The sequence below is a fragment of the Alligator mississippiensis genome, chromosome 2, assembly GCF_030867095.1.
Source record: "Alligator mississippiensis isolate rAllMis1 chromosome 2, rAllMis1, whole genome shotgun sequence".
Taxonomy (NCBI): Eukaryota; Metazoa; Chordata; order Crocodylia; family Alligatoridae; genus Alligator; species Alligator mississippiensis.
Genome location: NC_081825.1, coordinates 23424235 through 23450221, shown reverse-complemented (window position 1 = coordinate 23450221; position 25987 = coordinate 23424235). Strand labels below are relative to the sequence as shown.

General features: G+C 43.3%; 1 protein-coding gene and 1 long non-coding RNA gene across 2 annotated transcripts in view; one reads left to right on the top strand and one right to left on the bottom strand.

Moving 5' to 3' along the window:
* The first annotated feature begins 629 nt into the window (after positions 1–629).
* CPZ (carboxypeptidase Z) overlaps positions 630–25987 on the top strand; it is a 68491-nt gene continuing 43133 nt past the window's right edge. Inside the window, exons 1-6 of the mRNA XM_006264209.4 lie at positions 630–830; positions 16770–16793; positions 18113–18487; positions 19474–19689; positions 20982–21178; positions 22111–22272. Of these exons, the coding sequence (XP_006264271.1) occupies positions 743–830; positions 16770–16793; positions 18113–18487; positions 19474–19689; positions 20982–21178; positions 22111–22272 (1062 nt within the window). The 5' untranslated portion in view covers positions 630–742. The remainder of the gene's footprint in view (positions 831–16769; positions 16794–18112; positions 18488–19473; positions 19690–20981; positions 21179–22110; positions 22273–25987) is intronic.
* LOC109281068 (uncharacterized) lies at positions 4219–24428 on the bottom strand. The gene is made up of 3 exons (XR_002087597.2): positions 24340–24428; positions 11151–11321; positions 4219–5012 (listed from the first exon to the last, which is right to left on the bottom strand). It is a non-coding gene; the product is annotated as an uncharacterized LOC109281068 (long non-coding RNA).

Here is a 25987-nt window from a genome sequence, read left to right as displayed (position 1 = left end):
TTTTTTTTTTTAAATAGACATAAGCTATTTCTTATAAATATCCCTCAAAGGCTTTTTTTCATGTTAACTGGAATTGATTTTGTTTGAGGAAAAGTGTATCTATAGGCATTATATATGCAGAGGGAAGTCAGTCTGTGTTTTATAGCTTCGCATTTTGGCTGCGTTGGATAGGGAACGACTTAAGGGCTCTGCACTGTCTAATTCTAGCTGAAATTTGTAATGAGTTTAGTGTACGAAATATCGTTTTCTTGAAGGAAGATGCAAGGCAGCTTTCAATTGTCTCTTTTCTCTCTGGTTTTCTTTGTGCTTTCCCAAGGCAGTTAGTGTCAGTTTAATCCAGCTATAATGTGAGACACGCTTTAAGGAAGTTCTCATTTCCCTTGGGCTCTGTAAAGCACAAAGAGCAAATATGCTTGACTGTTAAGTCTAGGAGCAGGCAGCAAACTGCTGTGGGAGCCTCCCCACAAGTTTTAACAAAATTAAAAACCAGGCTAAACAGGACAACAGGGGGAGGAGTTTCTCCCCCTCTTCTGTCTTAAAATCTTTTGCTTTCCAAGCACAAATGCTAACTGTAATATGACTCCCGGACCGTATATCCTGTAAAAAGTGGGCATGCACATGCAGTACACTAATTTCCTTTGCAGCCTGGAGAGACTGAGCTGTGTTAAAGCTCAAAGTGGAGAAACTCTTCCAGCAGCCAGTGCCACATCACTGTGCTTACTGCACACAAAGGGGCTCCAGCATGCTTCTCCACATCCTGCTGTTTCTTGGTGCCCTGGCTAAGGTCACTGAGCCTGCCCCACGCTGTGAAACCGGCCAGGAAACCTTAGGTAAGACTGAAAAAGAAAAAAAAAGACCCCTTTCTCTTTCATTTCTTCCCCTCAACTCTGCCTCCGGAGACAAGCAGAAATACGGCTCAGGGGTCAGCTGAGACCTTGGGAGAGTGTAGAAACTGGCAAAGATGATAATGGGTTTATGTTTAGAAGGTATGAACTGGAAGAAAGACAAGTATGTTGGTTGGTAGGAGAGGGACAAAAAGATGATGCCAGTGAGTGTAAAGTATTTCCCCCTTGCCACTCTGTATGGTATGTGTGGAGGTCTCTTTGCTAAAGTGTTTACAAAGTTACAAAGTGGTAGGGTCCTCTCATTCCTATTTTGGGGAATGCAGGAGTTTCTTCCAGTCTCTCGCCTTTCCTGCTAGGAATGTGGTGGTCAGTTTGCTGAAGAATGAACTTCTGGCCTTGTGCTTTTCTGCTTAAGAAAATTTCTCTCTCATTTTTTAGGTAAATTTTGTGAAGTCCAAAGTATGTAAAAGCCTTATATCTAAGTGTACAGGGTGGCTTTAGATTTCATGTTGGCCTGGTACAAATGGCATGTATATACAATTTTTATGAATTGCTTGACTAGACAGAATAAAGATCAGATTTGTAGAGGATACTTCTGTTAAAATGAGTTCCAATTTTAGATTTCAGTGATTAAATTTACTTTTGGATCTGAACAGTTCTGAAATAAACATAATGAGCCTCTTAAAGTACTCAGTGCCTTTTATAAAGTGAACTTAATTCTGGTCTCATTTACTTGTAAATTCAGAGTAGCTCTGGAGTAGCCAACATAATTGCATCAGAGAAAACTTAATGGAAGGGAGAAGGCAGTTTTACTCAGTGGATTCAAAAGCAAAAGAATCAGACAACATTTATTTCATATGTAGGCATGGGTGATACGTAGTGGGTACACATGAGTGCACATGCACCCCCAGAGATTGGCAGTGCACCCCCTGAGAGAACAGCTGCTGATGCTGCTGGTGGCACCTGTGGGTGGTCGCCACTCACCACTCCTCTGTCCTTGCCGCCAGCACTGCCGGTGGCATCTGTGAGCGGTCACCTATCTCCACTGGTTGACCCCCACCCCCTCGTTGTTGACACTGCCACAGCCCCCTGGGGGAGCTCCCTGCTGGCTGCCACCACGCCCCCACCACTGCTGCCACCTCTGCCTGCGGGTGGTCGCCGTGCCCCCCTAGCTGCCAGGGGCCCGCATTCATGTATGTAGGAATGTGTTTGGATGAAGAGAGAAGTTAACCTGAAGTTGACCTAAATGTTACCCTTAAAGTTGATCTATAATTTCAGTTTTCTAAATATAACCAATACATGTCATTTGGAGGTTAAAATAGCATCCAGTAGAATTCACAGGGCATGTACTGCACATAATCTGGAAGCATAATTCCCACGAACATCAAAGTGAGGTCTACCACAGACTTAAGAGACTTTATTTTTGGATAATGCTGCCCAAAGGGAAAGTATCAGACTATTTTGAATTGGTAACAGGAAAGGACTATGTAGGTTGCAATATGCTGTTTCTTTGTAGGGCTTTATACTATACCAATTACATTCACTCAGAGTGCTATTATTGACTTGTATGGGCATGTGCAATTAAGATAAAATACAACTGGTAACATTAGTGCTGTCAAACACTTCCCATGAGTGGGCAGGTAGGGCGGATTACCACATTCCACATGTGGGAAATCTGGATTTGGAATTGACCTTGGACCAGGTAATACAGTGCATAGAGGGAAAAGGTTCCTTCTCAGATGGCTTCAATTTCCCATGGAGGGATTATGAAGGAGTCGCATCTGTTAATGGGGAGATGGCATAGTTGAGTATAGAAAGCACCGTCTGGAGATTATACCGACATGGGTATTATTTCTAGTTCTGTTGCTGGGCTTTACCCTACTGTTCCTCAGTTTTCTCACTTGGAAAATGGGGATTATAATACAGCTATGATTTCCTTTGGAAAATGCTTTCAGGTCTCCTGATGCAATGTGCTGTAGAAGAGGATTATTACTGTAATCCACTCCAAGAACTGTGTAGCAAGTTGAGGGTGTGGATCCCATGGCCTGCACAAAGCCTGTTTACTGAAGCATTATGAATGACTCTCTAGTTTAATGATGTATTTCAGTGCTAACAGCAACACACTACTTTATCACCAGTAAAAGTCTAAACAAAGCAGAGGCATTCTGGAATCACATGACAATAAGCCTAAGGCAGCAAAATAATGAAGAAAAAACATTTACTGGTTACTTGCATTCTGCTGCGCTCAGCATGAGTCAAACTCTGGTCCTACTGAAGTCCATGGGAGTTTCATCACCGACTTCACTGGGAAATGGCCAAAGACTTACATTTAGGAAAAATCTCATCCTAAATGTTTAGGGTGAGATGGGAGGGGTGGAAACTGTACTTTTATTATAGCAAATCACCTTGTTTTTCCAAGCATCTAGATCTAGTGCTGAGGAATAATATATATATTTTTTTTATGTGGGGAGAAAATCTTTTTTGCAGTGAGTTTGAAGAAAATGTAAAGGGTAATTCTGAAGCTGCCTGTGGTGCCACCTAGTGGCTTAAGGGCAGAATTGTGTTACAGGCTAATTACCAAAATCTTTGATGTAAAAGTCTATGGGCAGCTCAACAATAGGAAGAGTAGCATAAAAAACACTTAAGCGCTTACTTGCTGTTGGCTTTCAAAGAAATCTCCTTTAACTCCATATTAAGGTTATGCTCTAAGAAATGAAACGCCAAATTAAACTACAATCCTCTTCAAAGTAAATCTTTTTTTTGGAAGAAACTCTATCCTGTGGACAATTTCTTATTAAGGTAGAATCCAACAGTTTGAAACAAAGGACATAACTCACTTTGTTGTGACTTTTCTCCTGTTCTTATGATTTTTTTTTTTTGCAGATTTTTTTTATTTTTAACAATGGTGAAAGCCCTGGGCTTCTGGGAGCATTGGAAAGACTGTATATCTGTGTCTGAACATACCCATGACTATTGTTTTATCTAATACATATATTTCTGAGAGTACTTTCCCATTGCTGTTTGTTTTTACACATACAAAAACCATGTCAAAATTATATTAGTATCACAGTGAGTTTCTGAAATCAAAGGTATGCAAAAAAACCAAGAAATTCCAAAGTTGTTAACCCACATCCTGCTCTTTGTTACAAACATATATCTGGAGCTTCTTCATTAACATATACGAGCTATTTTGGATATATGACACTGTAACTGAGAGAAGAATTTGACCTAATATTCCAATGTGAATAATAACCAGGCATTGGACATCCTATATAACATATGGTATAGATTAATTAATATAAACAGTGCACATTATGGTCCATATTTAGCAAAGAGAATGGGAATAGAAAAAAATTACCACACATGAGGAAGCTAGGGTTATAGTGAATTTTTAATTTCCAAATGTTTCTGTGTCTACTGAAATTGTTTATGTACAATACATAATTTCTACGGTTTAAAATTTTTAAACGACCAATTTTTAATTCTGAGTCTTTCATGCAAAGTTGAGTCAGGTATTTTTTAATTATGCATGTATTAAAACCAGAAGCAAAACCTTTTCTAGAATATTTAAGTGGTGCTTAAGAAATTAAGAAATGGGTTCCAGAGTACAAAGTTCATCTAGATCTTGACTTTAGAAACCATCTTTCCTTTAAAAAAATTGTAGAAAATTGGAATTGGGAAATTTATAGTAGCTGTGCCCACTATGAAGGTCTTGATTCTTCCTAGAGTGGTGTAACTCTGTTCTTCAAATGAGTTATTTTTTTTCTTCTTTGCATGGACAGAAAAAGCAAAAGGCCTGGGGGACAGATGTATAGTTAGGAACATGGAATTTCCATCTATACTATACCAAAGTTTGGGGAATGTAGGGCTTTGGTTGAGATTCTCTGTGTCTTTTAATATATAAATATACAATGAGATTTGGTCACACTTCTGTTGTCCCCACGATGGCCATTTGCTACATTACAATGTCTCTCACTTCTATAAAATAATGAAAATAGTAGGGGAACAGCTACTATATTATTAATACAGTTGAGCCTTTTTGTGTCTTTTTATTAGAGTGATGCAGTCGTATATGGCTGTGCTTAACTGAATCCGCTTGCTTAGCTTCCTATGAGCTGAGCTTGACTGCTGTTTGGATGGATGACCACCTTGGCATCATCGTCAGATCTGTAAATACAAACCAAGGAGTTGTGACTGAACACTTTGCATATAGACCTTAGAAACGGAATAAATGGCAGTGTTTTGTATGGCTCTGTTCTCATTCCTGAGCTCGCAGACTGGAATGAAAGAAAGTACTGTAGGTACAGAAGAGTCCCATTGTACTATATGGACACAGCCAGTCCCTGCCTTGAAAACTTAATCTTTAATAGGAAAAATAGACATAGCTCGGGAGTAGAAAAATACAGCATAATAGGCCAAGAGGAATACACAATGACTTGCCCAAGAATATACAATGAATCTGACAGAGCCAGGGCATAAACCAATATCTCCTGAATAGCATTTTAGTCTCAAGGCCAACCTCTCTAGTAACGACATCTGTAGTGGGTTGGGGAATCAGCTCAAACAAGTCTTGCTGTATTCATTTATAGTCTTTATGCCACTGTCTTTATTCCTCTAGGGCAAGTTCCCTTCCAGCAGGAGTCAATATAATCAAACTCAATGCATAAACAAAATTCTTAAATACAGCACCATACCTAGACTCCTGGTGGCCGTGGACAAACTTTTATGCCCTGAGGCCTGGACCTCAGGCCCCCTTTCACCAGAGATAATAATAATAAGAATTAAAACATTATCATTTTTGGGACCCCTTTCTGTCTGGGCCCTGGGCAGCGGCCCAGTTCGCCCATGCCTGTGTCCAGCCCTGCCTAAACAGCACGGGGCCTTCTCCCAGATCTGAAGAGAGTCCTCAGGCGTGACTCTGCAGCTACGTGCCTGATCTCTCCTTTTTCCTTCTGGTCCCTTCAGCAACAAGAAAGGCTCACTCAGTTTATCTGCTACACTCATGCTCCTCTGAGAGAGAAGTGCTCCTGGTGTGATCCTCTGACTCCACCATGAGCTGACTCACTAGGTCTCTCCCTCTCAGCTCTCTGCTATCACTTTCAGCTCTTAACTCCTTACTCCCCACTCCCTGGGAGGTCTCTCTTGAGCCTTTCCTCAGCTCTCAACTCTCAATATTCCTCTCACCCCCTCTAGCTCCCTTCCCTGGGACCTTCTAGCTTCCTGTGGCAAGCTAAATATCTTCCTCATCTGGCCCAGTCCTCTTAGGCAGCCTGCAATTCCTCCTAGCTGCCTGTGGCTCAGCTGTAGCCCCTGCAAGCCAGCAAACTGCTCCCAGGCTCATTGAGCTAGCAGACTTCTACACTGCTAAACCCTCTTATCTAGGTCCTAAGAAGATGTAATCCTCAGACCCCATCTGTTACTTTAATACCAGTTTCCTCCCAAACTGACCAATTTCTCTTTTGCTCATACCCAAGGATCTTTGTAGATGAAACGAGAGGAGTGTGCGCGCAACACTTTAAAGCAGTCTAAATGCTTTTACACTGCTTTAATGGTGTCAGTGTTTGCACACCTCAGCGGCATATTGCTCATTAATTTCAGCGGCTGTAGGAAATTTGGTAATGCACCTTAAATGACTTGGGGCACAGCAAACTAAAACTCCTTCAAGGAATTTTAGTTTGCTGCCCCTACAGCCACAGGGCAAAGCATCTGGCTCTGTATGGCTCAGGGGCTCTGCAAGAAGCCCTGCAGGCAGCCTGACAGCAGTCTGGGAAAGCATTCTCCACCCAAGAAAAGCAACAAGCCTGATCTTTCACCCGCCGCACCCTCCCTGGAACCTGCATGCCTGCATGAGCTGTGTAGGGGCCTGGTGCCAACCCAGATCCAGCCTCAGATCAAACCCCTGAGCTTGAGCTTCCCTGACCCTGTGCACTGGATCCTGTGCACCAGCGTGATCCGGCCCATGGGGCTCCCAATGGGTCTGGAAAATTGGCAACAGAGAAGTGGTGGCAGCGTTAATTGCTGTGGCCCTGGGACCATTGCCATTGATCCCCCACCACCATATGTGAGATCCTGTCCCTGCCCCCTGCTTCCAAATTTCTACAGTTGTGTTGAGCCATGACAAGATGACATAGCTCTGTAGGTCAGAATTAGTCTGGCGGTCATAGGAACACCCCAACCTTAACTGTGTCCTCAGTTCCTTGTCTTGTGGAGTGGCCATGAGCAGAACAACAGGCAAGCTACTCATTTCCAGCTGCTGTTCTAACCTCCAGTGTTCTTTTTTGCAAAGTATTATTACCTTCTTTAGTACTTACTTTTTTTATAATACTGCTCATAGCAGCTTTACTGTATATAGACTTCCAAGGCAGATTTTCAGAGTGAAAGCAGACTTCATTAATTATGTAGCGTAGCAAACTAATAATGCTAATATCCATGGAAATGGAAACGCTTTGCATAGATTCCAAAAAGCGGGTGATTTATCTATAAAACCTCTAAAAATGAATAGCAGTTTCTACCAAAGAAAGCCCAGCCCTTTTATCTCATACTTTCAAAGATACTCAGTGAACCAAGAAGTGCCTGTGTGAGTTTTCACAGCACTAATGATCTAATCTGATTCATTTTGTCAATCATAACATAGCCACGACTTAGGTCTCACAGAAGTACTTATATATTTCAGGTTTAGCAAAATCTTTTTGGTCAGTCCTGTATCCCTTATGCACACAAAACTCCCACTGATTTGACTGCTGCCTTTAGGTAAACTGTATGTGAAATTTGCTAGATGCCAAACCATGACAGAGTAAATATCTATAGAGGCTCATTGGCTCAGTGAGAGTTAATCACAGCAGCCTGATTCTTTCAATACTGAATCATCCATGGAAAAATATTTAAGCTTGGCAGTAGAATATGTATGTGCTGCATTCTAGATCTTCAAGTTTGTTTTTGCAGATTAAAAACAGAAGGACACATTGTAGGGAGTGCTCAGAAAGCTAGAAGCATTTTTTCTCCTCTTAAAATGTGATTTTCTCCACATTTTTAAATACAAGTTATGCTGCCCCAAGCTGTATTGTACCTCCAGTACAGTAGCCAAGGTAGCATTAAATACAACACATAAGGGGCATGAATGATCTGGATGAAAAAGGGCTCTTTGTATCCACTAGTTTTGTTTGTAGAATAGACAAGAAGTCTACCTGAAAGGGGGTGATATCTCTGCAGAATTCATTTTTCTCCACTGAACCCATGGAGGTTTCTGCTAAATAATAAGGCATTTGGTCTGTGTGGTGTGGACAGGGACAGGGTTACAGAAGGTTTATTTTGGGGGTATGGCATCTATATCTGTTTTATGTATCGTCACATGCCACTACATAGCCTCCTAAAAAAGGCAAGAAGTTGGTTGTTCTCTTGTGGCCAGTAAAGTTGGAGCCTCATTAGGTACGTACAGACATTTGGACACATTACAGGGAGGTGAGATTGAATTAAAATGGCCACCCACTCTAAGGTAAATTGAAATAGAGGATGCCAGTGTGGGGGGTGGGGAGGGGCTTGGGCGGACTGGGGAGGAAAGCAGGCTCTGAAGGAGATGCAGGGCAGGGCTAGTGGGGTCTGAAGGGGGCTTGGGAGGATGTGGAGGCTGTCTCTTCCAGCCCGCAGGACCAAAGGCTATTTTTAGACCTTCCACCTTCCCACTCCCAAATTAACCACCCCGCAACCAACCCCTCGATCCTGCCTGCCCCTCCCTGCACCCAGATTGACTTCCTTGGCTCCTGGCACTAGCAAACACTGACAATAGGAGTGGCTTGCAGGGTGGTTTGGCAGGAGGGGGGAGGGGGTGCTAGCTGGTCTGCGGGGGGGGGGGTGTCCATCTCAGGGAGGGGCCAGGGGCTAAAAATAAACCAGTGACAACTGGGGGGGGCGGGGGCAGGGTAGGGAAAGTGCTGCCCCAGGGCTGGCGCCAGCAGCTGGGCTTTCCCAGGCCCAGGGCTGCACTGGGACCTAAATTAGATTACCCCAGAAGTACTCTTAACTTAGATCAGGTCAGCCATTTTTAGACTGATCTAACAGTCTCCGATTAGACACACCTAACTAGGGATCTAAGTGTAAGGTCTGCCCCTGCATGAACTCAGTTAGACCAAGTGGACATTTTTAATGTGATTTAACCTTCCCATAACCTTCCCAAATGTCTCTATGTACCTGCCAAGGAAGAATGCAATAGGGGGAGCATTGCACCATTGGTCATGTCATCTCTATGTATCAAGAGGACCCATGTGATTTCCTTACAGTTCCTTGGACTCTGTAGCATTCAGAGACCATAAACCTCTCTCCGGAGAGGAGAGCGAGCAACAGCAATTCTGTGGAACTGCTCTCAGGGAGCTGTCTGCTGGCTGTCTCGCAGGCAGGGATGATTTGGATATGCAAAGTGGATCCCTGATTATTTTCAAGTACCTGGCTGAGCCACATCCATTGAAACATGTGCAAATGTTGGAATTAGGAAAACATTTCCCGATCACTACATCATCAGACTTACACATTTAGGACACAGTTCTGCCCTCTGTTACTCTTACTTACAGCATATGACTCACATCATCAGCAAAAAAACCAAAAGACAAAAAATGTACCAAACCCCAAGTCACCAACTGAACTCTATCCATTTTCTGCTGAACAGTTATATTTGGCAGCCACTGTACATTGATTCAAGTGACCTAATTAGATATGTGGATTGCATCCATGTAAGAGTGTAGAATTTGAAATTGTTATTTAAAAATGAATATATTTTCTTGAGTCATTTTTTTTCTTCACTAATAATTCTAATCAAGCTGTTAAATTGTTCCATTTAATGAAAATATGCCATAGTAATATTCATAGAAGATAATATTATTGGAAGTCCTTCTGTGCTCCAGTGTCCTCCAGAACAGTGTTTGATATGCAGTGTTTCAGAGAAAGGAAAAATGCTCAACATTAATGCATAAGGTATCCGGTAAACGTTCAGTACTGTGTGAAGTGAGGGAGAGACGTGTCACTCAGTTCTGTAGATCAGTGGGGCCCCAACCTTTTTGGTAGGTTTGCCACAACTTAGCCTCACACCTTCCCAGAGTGCCACTCCAGTTTCCTTCTCTGCCTGATCTGTTGCTCATCTTTTTCCTCCCTACCCTGTGCTTTCTGCCCAATCTGCTTCTCTGTTTTCTGCTCCCTGACCTATCCACAGCTATGATGCCTGTCCTCTCCATGATCGACTATAGAGGCTTCCTGTGCCACATGTTGGCCATCCCTGTTGTAGATGATCAACTCATATGTTGTTTGCCCTTCTTATAGCATGTATAATTTCATATAATGCTACATTCAAAGCTGTCCAGTCCTTCTAAAAATTCAGTTACTGAATATGATTCACTGAATTTTCCCATTGCTCTCTAGTAACTGCCATAATGCCAACTTTCCTTTTGGCCAGGAAGTCAGGAATGAGGTATCTGCTAGATCTAGCATGTCTGCTTCTTCTTGGATGGTCAGTGAGGAAAGGAAAAATAGCATTGTAGTTGGTTTCAGCTTGCTAAATTTTTCCATTGGTTTTCTCTACCTGTTTCCAGACGATACCTGTAGAATACCTGTTCCTCCAGCTGAGCAAGCAAACTCCTGAATCTCCACTATGATTTGTTTTATGCCACCACATATCACACAGTGGGTACATCTACACATGCTACACAGCAACCCAGGGGAAGCTGCCCAGCAACCCAGCTTCAAGCTGTTCCCCCATGGATCCAAGGGCCATGGCAATGCCAGCAGGTAGCAGCCTCCTGCTGCGGCCACATGGGATGGCACTCTCTGAGGGCAGGTGGCTTCCCCTTCAGCTGCCCCAGTGAAGCCCCAGCATCCTTGTTGGCACAGCTGGGTCCTCAGTCATGTGCTGCAGGGGAAAGTGGCAGGGCTGGCCCCAGGCAGGTGGCGGCAAGTCTGGGGTGGGGGCCAGGCCAGGGGGGTTGGCTGTCAGGAGGCACTGGAAGACCTCCTCTGAGGCCCCAGTGGGGGCCTGCTGCAGGGTGGCAGGTGGGATTCAGGGGCCCTGTGGGGCCACGGGTGGGGGACAGGCAGTGTGGGGCATGTCTATGACTGCCAGGACCAGGAGGGTGTCCAGGACCTAGCAGTTGGTGCCTCTGCCTCCACTGTCAGGGCCTGGATGGCGACCTACTGCCAGAGCAGCTCCATGGGCTCCCACTCCAGGGTCTCCATTAGCTCCCAGTGGTCCTGCTGTACCTAGTCCCTCACCTCCTCCCAGGCAGTCTCCTGGGTGATATCTTCTGCCTGCCAGACCTGTGCCCTTACCTCCTGTGCCTGTACCTGCACCTCCCACTCCTATGATGCCATCACCAGCTGGTGGAGCAGAAGGATCCAGTCCATTGTGCATTCAGACAGCTCCAGCACTGGGTGATAGTGACCCAGGGCCTGCATCCCCACTGGGGCTGATGGGATCTGCCCCATGTCTAGATGTTGGCCCTGCAGAAGCAAGAGACACAAGCTTTTTGTGTGAGTTTGCAACATTTAAGATATAAGATACTCTGCACCAGGGGCCATTCACTGCCCAGCCTCAGATCAGGGATCGGCTGTGCCTGGGCACCCAGGGATTAAGGTAAGTTGACTGGGCAGGCCTGGCCCCCCATCCCTACCTGCTCACCTGGGGCTGGTGCTGTGTGCTGGCTGCAGGCAGCCTGCCTCCCCTACCCGCTTCCCAGGATGGGACAGGCCAGGCTGCTGGCAGCACCTGTTGCCACAGCTCCACACCCCTCTCCCTTGCCCCTCTCCTATTGCAGGCCAACTGCTCTGCTGCACTGCTACCCAGCCCAGGGCGCCCAGGCTTGGGATGCATGTAGTTCGCAGACACCTGGGGCAAGGAGCTGGCTGTGCCCCCACCCTCCCCACAGGGGGCCTCTCTGGAGTGGCATCCAGGGGCTGGCTTCCTCCATGATGCCACTGCAGTCCGAATGTGCCCCTGCTGTCTGTGCCCCGGACACTGTGTGATAAGCTGTTTATGCAGGCTGAAGGGTGCCTGAGCCACTACACCCTGCTGCTGCTGATCCTGCTGGTGCCATGAGCATGCCTGCACTCCTGGTTTGGGACCCTGAGCTACAACACTGCTGGGGGCAAGCCTGGGCTGCCCCACAAACTTTGTTGCTACGTGCAGGGCTACCTGGGCAGCACTACATGTTCCAGCCCCGCAGTGCTGAGGAGGACAAGGCTGCCAGCATTGACACCTTCCTTGGGGTGTCAATGACCTGTGCCCACCCAGCTGAGGGGACATGGGCTGCTCAGTAAAATTGTGAACTGTGTCCTGCTTGTCTGCATGCTGTAGGGGGTGGAACCCAGGGCCAGGGGAGTGTGGGTGGGCCAGCAGAGAGTTGGAGCAGGGGCTGGTGATAGGGGCAGGATGGATGGTTAGTCACAAGCCCTGGAGCTCAGCTCAGGCCAGCCCCATAATGGCAAGGGAGACCCAGAACTAAACTTAGTGCCAGGTCATGTCTACACATGCATTACTGCATATTAAGTAATCTCAGCTACATTTAATATCTGCATTTGCCATGATTAACCATTTTTACTGTGCAGTAAGTACATGTGTAGACATATGCCCGTACAGTGCAGTAAATTAGGTTAATGAGCGTTAACACATCTCATGTAGATGCACCCTGAGTGTAAGATTCTTTGTCAATAATTAAAAAGAGTATGGAAAATACTAGTGTATGCTGAAGTGTTTCTTTTAGTTAATTTGTTGCTCAAAAGAAAAACAAAAGGGAGGCTTGTGCTTTCAATCCAAGACCAGCAGGCAGGGCAGCTGGCTGGAGCCTTTGTATGAACCTGTATAAGTCAGACACCTCACCTACACTCATAAATAGCCCTGTGGTGGGCTAGAGTGGGCGCCACATTCTCCTTTCCTGAACAAAAATGTGCTGAAAATGATTTTGTCTCAGCCTCAAACCTGAAACAGAAGGGTTTCTTGATAATAACTATTGTTAGAATCCATTGAATCCATCTGGGAAATGTAGACAGGCTCCTACCACTTGGGTTTCAAAAGTGGTTTCCTATTTTGTGAACAAAAGTAATTGCTGGTACATTTCTTAGTAAGTTATTTTTTGATCACCAGCATGTTCCTTTCCATCCTACCTTCTAGAAAATTAACTGTATTTGTCTCCATGTGTAGAACTGCATGCAGAACTGGAGATCTTTTAAAAAAGTACCCAGGGCATAGGTCTTCCTGTGGCTTCATCCATAAATAGAGTTAACAATAACTACCCTACAGTGAGAATTGTGTGGCTGAGTAATGAAAGCATGCTGAAGTCTTCCGATGGAAGGCACGATAGTGGCACTAAGTATTGCTTATTGTGATTAGCGTTACACATCAAGGCAGAAAAGAAGTCTATATGACTAACATATACTAAAATGTTATCACAAGATTACCCTTTACCACATTTTGCTCGTGTCAACGATTAAATGTGTCTAATATCACAGAGCCCTAAAAGTTTTTTTCAGAGTACTGTTAATTGATGCTTATTCAGGGTATATAACCAGACTCATTTCCCATTAAGTTATTCTTTCCAAGATCAAATTGAGGGCTAATTTTGTTTTCATTGTAATGACTTGGTTTCATTTTCCAAAGAGCAATACATTCATTAATGAATGCAAAAAAATACATGCAGATGACAACTGTTTTACAAACATATTGGGACTAGTTATTCAGAATTTTCTTAATAGATGCAGAACATAATCAATCTGTTTTATGAGAACAAACACCAAAGGTAGTTCACTGAGTAAGGAGCTACCTCCCAGCTACCTACTGAGAGTAATTAGGGATGGCTACATAGCTAGATCTATATTGTGCCTCAAGAAAAGGATAACCTTTGCTGTTTACGTGGCTTGTACAAAATAGTTTAATGCAACAGGGCACTGAAGAAAACAGTATGATACGTATTTTAGTAGCATCATTTTGCCTTAGTTGCCAGGGATATAAACATAGAAATATTGGATATGGAAGCAAAGGGGATCTCATGGGTCATTGAGTCTGGTTCCCTGAGAATAAAAGTGCTTGGTTTATTTAGCTTGCAAACTAAAGGCTGAAAAGAGAAATGATTGTTCTCTATAAATAAATTGGTGCGGTGAAGAAGTATGCACTGGGGGAGGAAGAAGAGAGCGTTAAGCTAAAGCTTTAATGTTAGCCAAAGAACAAAATGGTTATGACCTGGCTATGAATACATTTATGCTGCAAGCTAGATGAAAGATCTTAACCATCAGAGGACTAAGTTCTGAATCCATTATGACTGATTGAGGAAAAAGCCCTAACTAGTTTTGAAGATGGAGATTGATGAATTTATGAATAGGCCTGTATGATAGGGTGCCAATGAGAAAGTAGATTAGGGAGCTGGAGATAGTAGAATGTTTTTAAAAAATCTAAATTCTTCACTGCTTCAGGAAGCAAGAGACAGAGATTAAGTGTAGCCTTTATGGTGACCCTGACAGATTTATTAGAACAGGGGTCAACATTTTTGGGCAGAGTGCCAAAAACACTTGCAACCTCAACAAGATATCTGCATGCCAGGAGTGGATGGTGGGGGAGCCATGAAGGGCCTTATCCTTGTTGTGGCAGTGCAACCCCAACTCCTTACCTGCTGTCTGCTCTGAGGTGCACATGCCAAGAAAAATGCCTTTGTGTGCTATGCTCTGGCACCTTCAGTGGAGGTTGCCTACCCCTGTGATAGAAGCTCGAGTCCAGGTATGCAAAGCACTTAGTGGTCTTTAGTGGCATTTAGTTGAAATGGAGACACCTATGTCCCTGGGTATGTGTCTACCCAGAACAATGTAGTGCCATATAGAGATACCCAAGCTAGTTCAGATACTAGTCTATCCATGGCAGCAAGGACATCATTGTGGGCTAATTTACTCTGCTGCTCAGACAGGCAAACTAAGAACCAGTGAAATTAGTGGTGTTCTGACTATACCAGGGGTCTTCAACCTTTTTTAATAAGTATACCCCTGGCGGCCGGACATGCAGCAGAGGAATAGCGTGCGGCTGGATGTGGAGTGTGGGGTGGGGGCAAGCATGTGGCCAGTTGCAGAGCAGAGGCAGTGTGGGGTGGTGGTGGTGACTGCCACATTTGAGCCCCGCCATCCAGCTGGCACCTGTGCGGCCCACAGAGGGGCACCGCTGCCCTCCCTGCACCCCACCTCCCCCTCACCCCCTGGCCCTGCTCCTGGGAGGTGGCAGCACTCCAGCCCTGCCTGCCTGTGTGCATCCCCTAGGGCCTTCCCATGTACCCCTGGGGGTACACGTACCTCCAGTTGACAACCCCTGGACTAAAGTACTGTTACTGCTCTCCAGACAGCTAGTTTAAAGCTAGCTTAGTGTATTCTGTTCTACAACATAGTATCTGCTATGACTGTCGTGTAGACATACCCTAAATTGACCTTTCTAAAAATGGAGCATTTGTTCTCTCCATTAAAGAAAAAAATAGCTGGAAGAGGAGCACCCCTACACTTTCTTACACACCTTTTTACTCAGATGTTATAGCAACATCCTAGTTTTCTGCCCTCCTCAGTACACATTCACATTTCCCAAGAGTGATCCCTAACAATTTAACTACAAGTTGTTCTGAATAGGACCCGCACTTAATTTCTCCTAAGTCATCTCTCCATAACTCGGGAGCTCTTCTGCAGCCCAGAGTTAGGTGTTAAGCCCTAAAAAAGTGTTGGATATAAGACATGACCACACCTGCATGGTTTCTTCTTGGGCTATCTTAGGTGGCTACTTGCTCAGAAATTCATTTTGATGTATTTCTTTTTGGGGTCTTGTAGGTGGCTACCTGCTCAGTCTGTTGGCTATGAATCTCATTCTGAGGTACTTAGCTCTTGTTAGGTGCTTGTCTCAAAGATGTGGTTTCCACTCAGAAAGGGAGGTTAACCATTTAAAGTTAGGCGTTGTGATGCGAAGTGTGGCAAGGCCCTTTGTGGATTTAGCCCTCAGTTTCTACAGTTGGGGCGGGGGGTGATACTTGCTTACTCTTATACCACAGACATACCTTTTCCTCCAAAATTAGTCCTTCGCAATTGGGGTTCATGCTTTAAGAAGGGTAGCTGATTTTCTGTGTCAGAACAGAAACACGGGGACTAATGTCTTGTTGCTCCTCTCCCTTCTCTCCTTGCTGACAGCATGGAGGGAGGGGTTGAGTCAAGTCTTCAACACGGCAGCTACAATTTTAACCCTTTCATAGTTGCTATTAAAGTGTCAGTAACTTAGGGCTGAGCAGCCAAAAGCTGCCGCCAATTCAGCAGCAGCTATGGTGAGGTTAAAGCTTAAGCTGTGGAGTTTGCAAGGACATGGGCTTGTTAGAACAGGGATGCTGAAGAGAAGACTCTGCCTCTGCTCCATGTGGCCAACATTCAGCCATGACTGGAAAAAAATCCTTTTTTTCTTCATTCTAGTGTCCCAAACAAGGTTTGTGTCTCATTCCAGAGTGTGTGGTATGTGAGAAAATAGAGTAAATTCATACATTAGATTGTGTGGATACTCTTAACACTAGTGACCAAATTCATTAAAGGGGAAATTGCAGTGAATTCTGTGGAACATGAGAAAGCTCACAAGGTTTTTTTAGATTTTATTTTATTTTATTTTATTTTGAGGGGGAAGTGGGCATCATAAAGGACATATTTTCTTCCTTCACTGTAAGTCTTAGAGTAATGCTCCACTGTGTTTTTCTTGGGTAATAAAGCCTGATAACTGATCATTTTTCCTGTTTACTGATTATTTCTTAATAGTGGTCCTTAAGAATAAATGTAAAGAAAAAGTATTTAATCCCAAAGCAAAATATTTGAGATGTAATATGGACAAAAATAACAGAGATATAAATAATCCTTCTGCCTTGCCCTTTGAGGTTAATCTTTATTTATCTTGTTTATTTGCAGGACAATGCCAAACTGAACAAAAAGGTACAGTATAGCTTCTCTCTTTCTCTCCAGGGACTCTCAGACCTTAACTATTTATAGTTGTTCTCTTTGGTTGGAGAAAATTATCTTGGACCCTACCAACGCTGTTTCATTCATTGGTCCTAATGAAGTAACAGACAAGAGTGGGAGATAGTCTCTGTCTCCCACTGAAACAGTTTGCTGCCATTACTGTGATACCATCCAGGCCCAAACTAAGAGGTCAGCACAGAATGTGAGACCCAAACCTGCACATCAAATTTTCCCAATATTTTACAGTAGTATCCAATAACTTTACCATAAATAACTACTCTTATCTTCCTTTTGGTTTTTTGTTTTTTTTTGAGCTGGTTGAATATTGTGAAAACCTTTCTACTTGTTAATATTTTTAAATGATCCACTTTGGTCCTGATCCTCCAGAAGTTATGATGTTAACTATCTTTTGAGCTCCATTGTCCTAGGGCTAGCTTGTATCATCCTGATGTGATATAAATCACCTTTGGTTCAGCTCTAACTGTAAACTGATTTCAAATTCCACCTCTTTTCCTTGTTCCCACACTATATAGGGTTTTCAGCATAGTCGGAGAGTCTTCAGGCAGACAGGCTCCTGGAGTGCCCACTGTGGTGCCCAGAAAGCTACTCTTCTGATTTTGTTCAGATTTTGAATTTAATTTTACAAGTTATGTTCCTCCAATCAGGGAACCTTGGGACCATTAAAAATTGAAATAGAATTTGCAATCTGAACTGGGTCCACTTGCAGTGAAGCTCTATACTCAGAATCATTTGCTAGAATGAGTTGATAAATAATTTCAAATAATGAATGCTTTTGATAATATTATGAGTTGCCTGTTTCATCGTTTTGTTTCATATGTAAAATGAAAGTCATTGATAGGGGCCTACTTAAATCGTGGTGAGACAAAGGTTTTTTGTGGCTCCTCACAGTACATGCAACCAATTTGGCATGCATTTCAAAGCAGCCTTGCCCCTCAGTGCTGATTGGCGGAGAGGCCCTGGCATGGAGAAGAGAGACGAGGGGCAGCCACCATCTTGTCTGCTGTCTGTCATGCCACATTACCAACTAGTACCTTCCCTTTCCAGAAGCAAGAGCTGTTGGCTCCCACTGGGGAGCCAGCACTTTTATTTATTAATTTATTTTTGTTGACTTCACGGATTTCATCAACAAAATCCACAAAAGCACGAATTAAGTACGTCCCTAGTCACTGATCCTATTACTTGTTTTGTATTATCTGACCAGCTCTGTTCGAGTCAGTGTGACTACTGAGCAAGATATTTTTCACATGTTCATCTTATCATTCTTTTCATAGCAAAATGTGTGGACATCACTGTGGGCACTTGCAATGATGTTCCCTACAGCAAAACAATGTATCCTAATTTACTGGATCAGAAGGCTAGACAAGCAGTTGAGTATAGCTCTGAATATGTTCTCATAAGCGTGATACACAACTTACTTCAGGGAGAATGTAATCCTGATCTGAGACTCCTGGGCTGTTCAATATTGGCACCACAGTGTGAAAAAGACAAAATTATAAAACCCTGCAGGCACATCTGTGAAAAGCTGAAAAAAAGCTGCCTTCCTGCATTTGATGCAATAGACATGGCTTGGCCATATTTCTTAGACTGTGACCGATTCTTCGCTGGTGAAGAAGAAGGATGTTTTGATCCACTGGCAAAGCTTCGAGGTAAGAACCAAAGCTGTGCAAGCACATCATAACATACAACAGGAAAAACAGCAGTCCAAACAGCTCATTAATTATTAACTGAGTTTGTAAATCCTGAAGGTCTTTGGTTATAGAAGTATATAAATCAGGTAACTAAAGTCAGTTCAGTTCCAGCAAGAATTAATTTGATCCATAAGATTTAAAGGAACAATCTATATGTTTAAAGTATTCCCATGATTTTCAATGCCACATTTTAATTGGTGACATTCACAGCAAAATATCTGTCATTGTGCTATTACAGGAAGTTCTTTGGCCTCCCTTGCTGTCCTCTGGCTTCTGCCTCCTGCATCCTCTGCTCCTGGAGGCAGGGGAGCACAGAGGGAGGGGCTGGAGTGCCTGAGGTGCATGCATGGTAGGGGAGGGACCTGGGCTTCCTGTACTGCAGTAGACATGTGGCTGGGAGAGGAGGGGGTTGGCAGTGGAAAGCCAAAGTGCCTGTGCTGTGGGAAGGGTACAGGGGAGGAAGGTTGTTGGGCTGCCCATGCAGCACCAGGAGGGGAGGGGGAAGCTGGGGTACGTGCATGGCCAACAGGCCTACCCATATGTCATGTGTGATGGGGGTGGGGGAGTCAGGCTGCCCACACTGTGCATGTGGCAGGTATTGTGTGTTCAGCAGCCCTCAGTCTGCAACCCATGCTTTGTGCAGCCCTTGCAACTGCAGCCTGCATGGCGTGTGGGCCCTAGCTGCCTAGAAGTTGGACAGCCCTGTGCTGGTTCATTCCAGGATGGGAATAGGCCAAAGGAGGCTCTTGTTCATCTCTAAGGGTTTGTTTAAGATTCATCTACAAGATTTATAGTTCTGTTATTGGACACTTACATTTTGTGAAAAAACATTAAGTGTTCATCCATTGTAACTTGATGCCACCCCCTACCCCTCTTCCTATAACCTCTCAGCCCCTGAGCACATTGTTTTTGGACTTATTTGGGGTTAAAATGATTCTCTTCAGGGGAGCTAGAAGTTGCTGAGGAAGATCCCCTGGCAGGGCTGCCTACAACATTTATTCAATTCACCCACCATTCGTATTCCCAAATGGTGAGCATTTTGAAGAGGACTGCTTCCAAATGTTCCCACATTGCAAGAACCTACAGCATTGGCCGTAGCTTTGAAGGGAAAGATCTTTTTGTGATTGAGTTTTCAACCAAACCTGGACACCATGAATTACGTGAGTAATAACAGTATTGGTGTGATTATCTAAGGAAAGAGTCTGAGTGAGAAGAGATTCTTTTCATAAGGTATCATTTGAATCATACAGCTGGATATAAGAGAGCTAACTATATGAGTTGAGATATGGCATATTTCTTTCATGTTTTAAATGACTGAAAGATTAACTGCATTACTGATGAAAAGAGCCATTGTGATCATCTCATCTGACCCTCTGCTTAACACAGGTCATATGACTTCTTTTTTATACATCTATGGATGATAGAAATATAAAATCATAGGATTCAAAGGGAACTCTGGGGTTATTTAGTCCGACCTTTTGCACTGATGCAGGTAGATACCCTATTCCTAAGCCATCCTAGATAAATGCCTATCCAGCTTTTTCTTGAAAACTCCATTGAGGGTAATTCCACAACTTCATTAGGCAGCCTTGTGCATTATTGTACTTGTCTCACAGTTAGGAATTTTGTCCTTTAGCTTTTTCTTATACAGTTTGCATTCCAAACCCTTTATCACTATTGTTACTTACTTCCAGATCCTCTCCACTTGTTCTTTATTGTTCTTAAAATGTTTTATGATTGACATCATACTTCAACAAATAGAACCCAATTCCTAGTTATGCTTCAATCTCTTTGTGGTGCTCTGAACATAATTGCACCATGGCTTCCTCCACCATGACATATAAGGAGCCACGGAATAAAAAGCACAATTGAGGGGAACTCCGAAGCTGTTCTGACATATAAGAGTATTTAAATCAGCCTCTGGATTTCCTGGAGTATCATTTATAGCCATATTTGCCCTTTGCCTGTTCTAATCATTAGAATTATTTAATAGAGAATCAGGACTATCACATTATATACTGGCTGTCCAGTTGTCAGAATCTGTGGTGATTTGATGGCTTGAAAACCTAGGGTACTGACTAATGTCATAGACAATTATTCATTTCTTTCCAATTATGCTGTGCTAGTTCTGTTTGTGGTCCTCCCTGTAGACATTTATGAGTTTAAAAGTAATAATGAAAGGAGAGAAAACTGAGTGTAGTGATTGTAACATTTGTGAATCCTGAAACAATTGTTTGCATTATTGTACAAAGGAAATATACTTAATATGCTGCTGAACTACTTTGAAATGAAGGATAATGGAAATGGGATTGACATGATGTTTACTAGAATTTGCATGTTAAATTACTGTAAATAAAACTCTGATTCATTAGTTAGTGTTACTCGATCTTTGGAAACCATCCAGATGTGCTCAGTTTAAAACAAATCATCTAATTACTTCACTTTTTCACAGTTAAGCCTGAATTTAAGTACATTGGCAATATGCATGGTAATGAAGTTGTCGGGAAAGAACTGTTAATATACCTTGCACAGTACTTGTGTTCAGAATATCTCCTTGGGAACCCCAGGATTCAGATGTTGATCAACCACACTAGAATTCACCTCCTTCCTTCACTGAACCCAGATGGGTATGATCTTGCTGCAGAAGAGGTAAAATACTGTTTTGAAATAAAAAGTGATGGTGTCAGGGGCCCTTGCTATTAGTTCCCTACAGAGAAGGGGTGATATGGGAGTATTAACAATAATTGACTTAAAGATCTGCCCATCTTGCTTCATGGTAGGCTGCTCTTTCCTGCCCAGAATAATAGATTAACAATGCATTTGGACTAACTTTCCATTATACCTCTTTTGATAGATGCAAAAAACCTATCAAATGTGGAACAGGTGCCCATTGATCCCATTTTGATGACTGAAATTGAGGGTTTTTTTTTAATGAAGACTTGTAATTTAATATATATTTCATCTTTGGGTAGAGGATCAGATCTTGTGAAATGTTAATTTTTTTATGCTTTTTGAGAATGGACAGCAGTTCTTAGATCAATTTATACCTCATGGAGATCTTTGAAAACTATTCTTCTCTTTATGTTGCTCCATAAAATGTTTACATTGTTTTCTCCTCACTTTCACCACTAGAGCCATTAGTCTGAAAACAAGTCCTGAATTTTAAGAGTTTGTATCCTCTTGCTGTGTGTCCCTGTACTAAACTATGTTGGAATTATTACAATCTGTTTAAATTTCTTTTACAGTGGTAACTAGATGGAGAAGTTTTCATTGCTTCTCCAACTCACTCCACAGTGTTGCTTGGTGCACTTTAACAGCTTCTGTTCTCCACCGTGGAGTCACATTAACGATGGCTGAAAATCTCCCTCCCTGCATGTCAAAGCTTTGCAAACTTTACAATAAAAGTTGTTCTATAGATAAATGTATTATTTTTACTATTTACTTTCCCCAAAATTCTGCTGCCTTCTTGGAATTAATACTTCTCCTTGGTCATTATGAAACAGCATTAAAACAGGAGTAGTCATTATATGACAGGAGGTACTAGGCATGTTTCATTAGTTTCTTTCTTGACTGTAAATTAGGGAGCTGGTTACAATAGCTGGATTAATGGCCGACAAACTGCTCAGAACCTCGACCTTAACAGAAACTTCCCTGATTTGACATCTGAAGTTTATGCAAGAGCCAGGATCCGAGGAGCACGCATAGACCACATCCCCATTCCACAGTCTTATTGGTGGGGTAAGGTATGAGTTTCAGATTTGTTTTTATCAAATGCATTGCAGAAAAGTTCAGAACATTTTAAATGGAAAATAAACAAGTGTGAAGTTATTCTTGATGCAGGACTTAGCTTTTTCTTACATCTTATGAAGTAGCTCTTATGAATCAGACTAGAGCGAGGGGTTCAGGAAGGGTATGAAAAGACAAGGGCTGGTCACGGCAAAAGTCTTAAATCTTTAGCAAAATACATCACAAGTGGTAGACTCTATTGTTGCAACTACACTGTTTTAAACACTACACACAGTTTGGAGCATCTGATTTTCAGAAGTGAGGAGCACACCCAGCTTGTAGCTCCTTTTTATTTATTTGTGTTGTAGCAGCAAACTGGAGCCCCAGTCACGCATCTGGACTGTGGTAAATGCTATGTAAATCCTGGACGAAAGATGGTTCCTACCATTCTGGGCTTTACCATAACTTCATGTGGAATTTTGCCTGCTCTTAATATCTTAAAAATCAGGCCTGTAACTGGCTGATGTCACCTTAAATAAATAACCAAAGTAATTGAAAGTATTGTCCTCCTATCTGCCACATCAACCCTGCAGCCGCAAGTTAGGTAGAGAGAAGTTAAGTGTGTAGGGAAATTTTTCTCTCCATGTTTTCCAGTGACAGCAGGCAGCAAGAACAGCAGAAACAGCAGCAACACCATGCCTAAGGCACAGGTCAGACTTCATGCAGCAGTGGGAAATATCTCTTGACTTCAGCAGCCTCTGATGTATTTCCAGGGTACAAAGGTCTTTCAGACTCCAAGCTCTAATTCTATAAGTTTCTGCACTCTCGTCACCTCATGTGCATCCCTGGTTTTAAAGTTGGTTGCTTTCCAGCTAGGTCAGTTAGGTTGTTTTTTAGCATGAAATTCCAGGTGCCCAAAGTCTGGGTCTAGCAATTAAAATATTTACAAGACCAAGACTTAATTCTGTCCCTGCTTGTCTATATTACTGCAGCCATGCAGAGATGTGAACTGGTCTGGGAACACAGGACTGGGCATGCTCCACCCATTTGTGTCCACAGGTATACTTCAGACACAGAAGTTCATCACTGAGGCTACCCCAACCTTCTCTTAAGATTTTGTGGAGAATAGAGGAGGAAACAGTCTGAGAGGGTGAAGGGTCAGAGAGAAATTCTGGAAAAAGCAGATCTCTGCCTCCCTGAGAGTGAGGGCTGCTGTTTCTTGTTAGTCCCAGTGGTGCACAGTTATTTACATAATTTGAAAATCATGTAGTACTGTTACATTGAGTAATTCTTCTGAAAAACAAAGTATTTGGCAGGAATGTGAAGCATTATGGAAGGACTTTTTTGAGCTTCAGCCCTGCGCATGATTCAGTATAATCTGTTCCAGAACCTGGCACAGGCCTTTTTGTTTTCAAGATACAGGCCACTGCGGTTTCTGATCTAGTTGAATCTTTGTGTCATTTGTAGCCTCCTCAAAGGCACTCCTCTATAGGTGTCAGGCCCTTCTCATTCCTATACATGTGCTCCAGGATGTTCTAATTTGAACACGTCGGAGCAAACTCAATTAAGCAGTCCAACTAGAATGCTCCAGCGAGCTGCAGTCTCACATGTATTCAGCACCCCACATTTCAAAATGGTAGCGGGGGCACTTTAACTAAACCTCATCAAATGAGCTTTGGTTAAAGCACCCCATGGCTGTTTTGAAATGCAGAACACTGAATACAGATGGTGCTGCGGCATTTAAATTAGAGTGGCTGTCCAGGTGTCGCTCTAATTAAAATGCCTCCACCCATACTTCAGAGCACGTGTATAGACACCCTCTCTTTCTTAGCATGGGAACCTGTGAGTCTCTCCCTCAAGACCAGAAGCTTAGGCTGAAGATGCTTTCAGTTCACTGTAACTAGCTCAGTGGGTCTGACTTTAATTCAGCACTGCAGTTTTCTGGTCTCCAGGACAACAATGAAAATTTCATCTGGTCACTAGCCAGCTCTTACAAAGCAAAGTGCCATTTGCACAGAACAAAGCCATTATGAGGAAGCATGTATCAGGAAGAAATAAACAGCATACAGGTACACCTAACTTACCAGACAACTACCCGCTTCTATGTGGGGATGAAGTACTTCAGACCCTCTCCCAGGGCCCGTCTCACTTAGCCACAGTTTCATGTCAGTTCTTATGGTTGACTTCTCTACCTATTCCAGGCAGTCCAGGCCCTTCTGTTAATTATTGCCCCCGATCTTTTGACTTTAGTTCCTGCCTGATGCATCATTTAATCACTATGTAGCCCTTAAATATTTAGATGACATTTTTAAAGTTAATCAATAGCCTTTGAATGTTCCATGCGTTGAAAACATCTAATCTGTTGACATATGCACCTTCCCAGAGGCCATTGCAGGGTCAGGGCTTAGATAAGCTATTGGTGGCCAGTTTTCTGAGAAGCTCTGCACTAGGCTCTGTTACCTCCTGAACTGTATGCTGTGCAACAAACCCTCTGGTTGTTAGATACACATGGGAAAATGACCCAGAATTACCTGAGCCTTTTCAAAGAGGTTTTCCTTGCTATGCTGTTGCACTCGACTGTATGAATTGGCCCTAACATTAGATTGTAAACTTTCCAAGGGAGGGGTCAGGCTACCTTTCCAGTTGTGTCTATACTGTTTCTCCAACTCATGTAAGTGCAGGATGAACAGTGCAGCACAAGAGGAGCATGGATAGTCTGAGCAACTCTGGAACCTAATATAGTCACTGGTGTAACCAACAGAAATCTGGCTATGCTGATTGCTGGCCGTCCATCCCAGGCTGCCTATGGACTTCAGTGTAGCTCAGAATTCATGGAATACTTTGCATTAAGGCTTGCTCTTGCTTGCTTCCCATAGGCATGCTGCCAACAAGCCTCTTGTACTTGACTTTATGATGGGGATCATGGCAAGCCACTTAAAGGAGCTCTGCACTAGCAAAATTTTCCCTTAGTCCTTTGTTTTATCTTGTTATGAGATCCTGGGATGCATCTCTGTAAGCAGGGAAAGCCAGGCTGGCACTCTGAGGGCTTGAGGGGCCCAATATTGCATGGGAATTCCCAGGGTATGCAATACCAGCCCCCTGAAAGCCCAGGAGAACATATTGCCCATTGTCCTGCAGTAAAAATAAGCATGGCAAGGGGCAATGTGTGTTTTCTCCAGTGAAGCAGATTGGTGGTATTGAGACACATCCCAGTACAGCTGATCTGCTTCATTTGGCAACATCTATTTCTAGGCAGAAAGTAGCAGTGAGCTCATGTTTAGGGATATACTAACATGGCTAAATTGCTTCCTCTTCTGCAGGAGCAGTGGGCAGGATGTTCTTTACAGCAGTGCTCTCAGGCATGGCATGGAGAAGATGTAGACCTTCCCTTGGTGTCTGCCGCTGCATGGGCCTGGACAGCCATGGGCATTTTAAGGTTTGCACCTCTGCCTGAAGAGATGCAATATGCACTAAATTACTGATGGGTTGAATATACAGGAGAATATGTCTGTAACAGGGTGCATGGGTCAAGGGGTGTAGCCCAGTTTCAGTTGAAAGAGGATTGCTTGCCTGTCTAGGAGGACTGAGCCAGCTGATGCAGATGATTAAATGGCCCAGAAGAAGTTAAAAGCTCCCAGGGAAAGGAGAAGAGTGGGAGAAAAGGCTGAAATAGCAGCACAGAGCCAGGGATTCTCTCTCAGGGTCTGGGAAAGGACTACAGGGTGTGAGTTA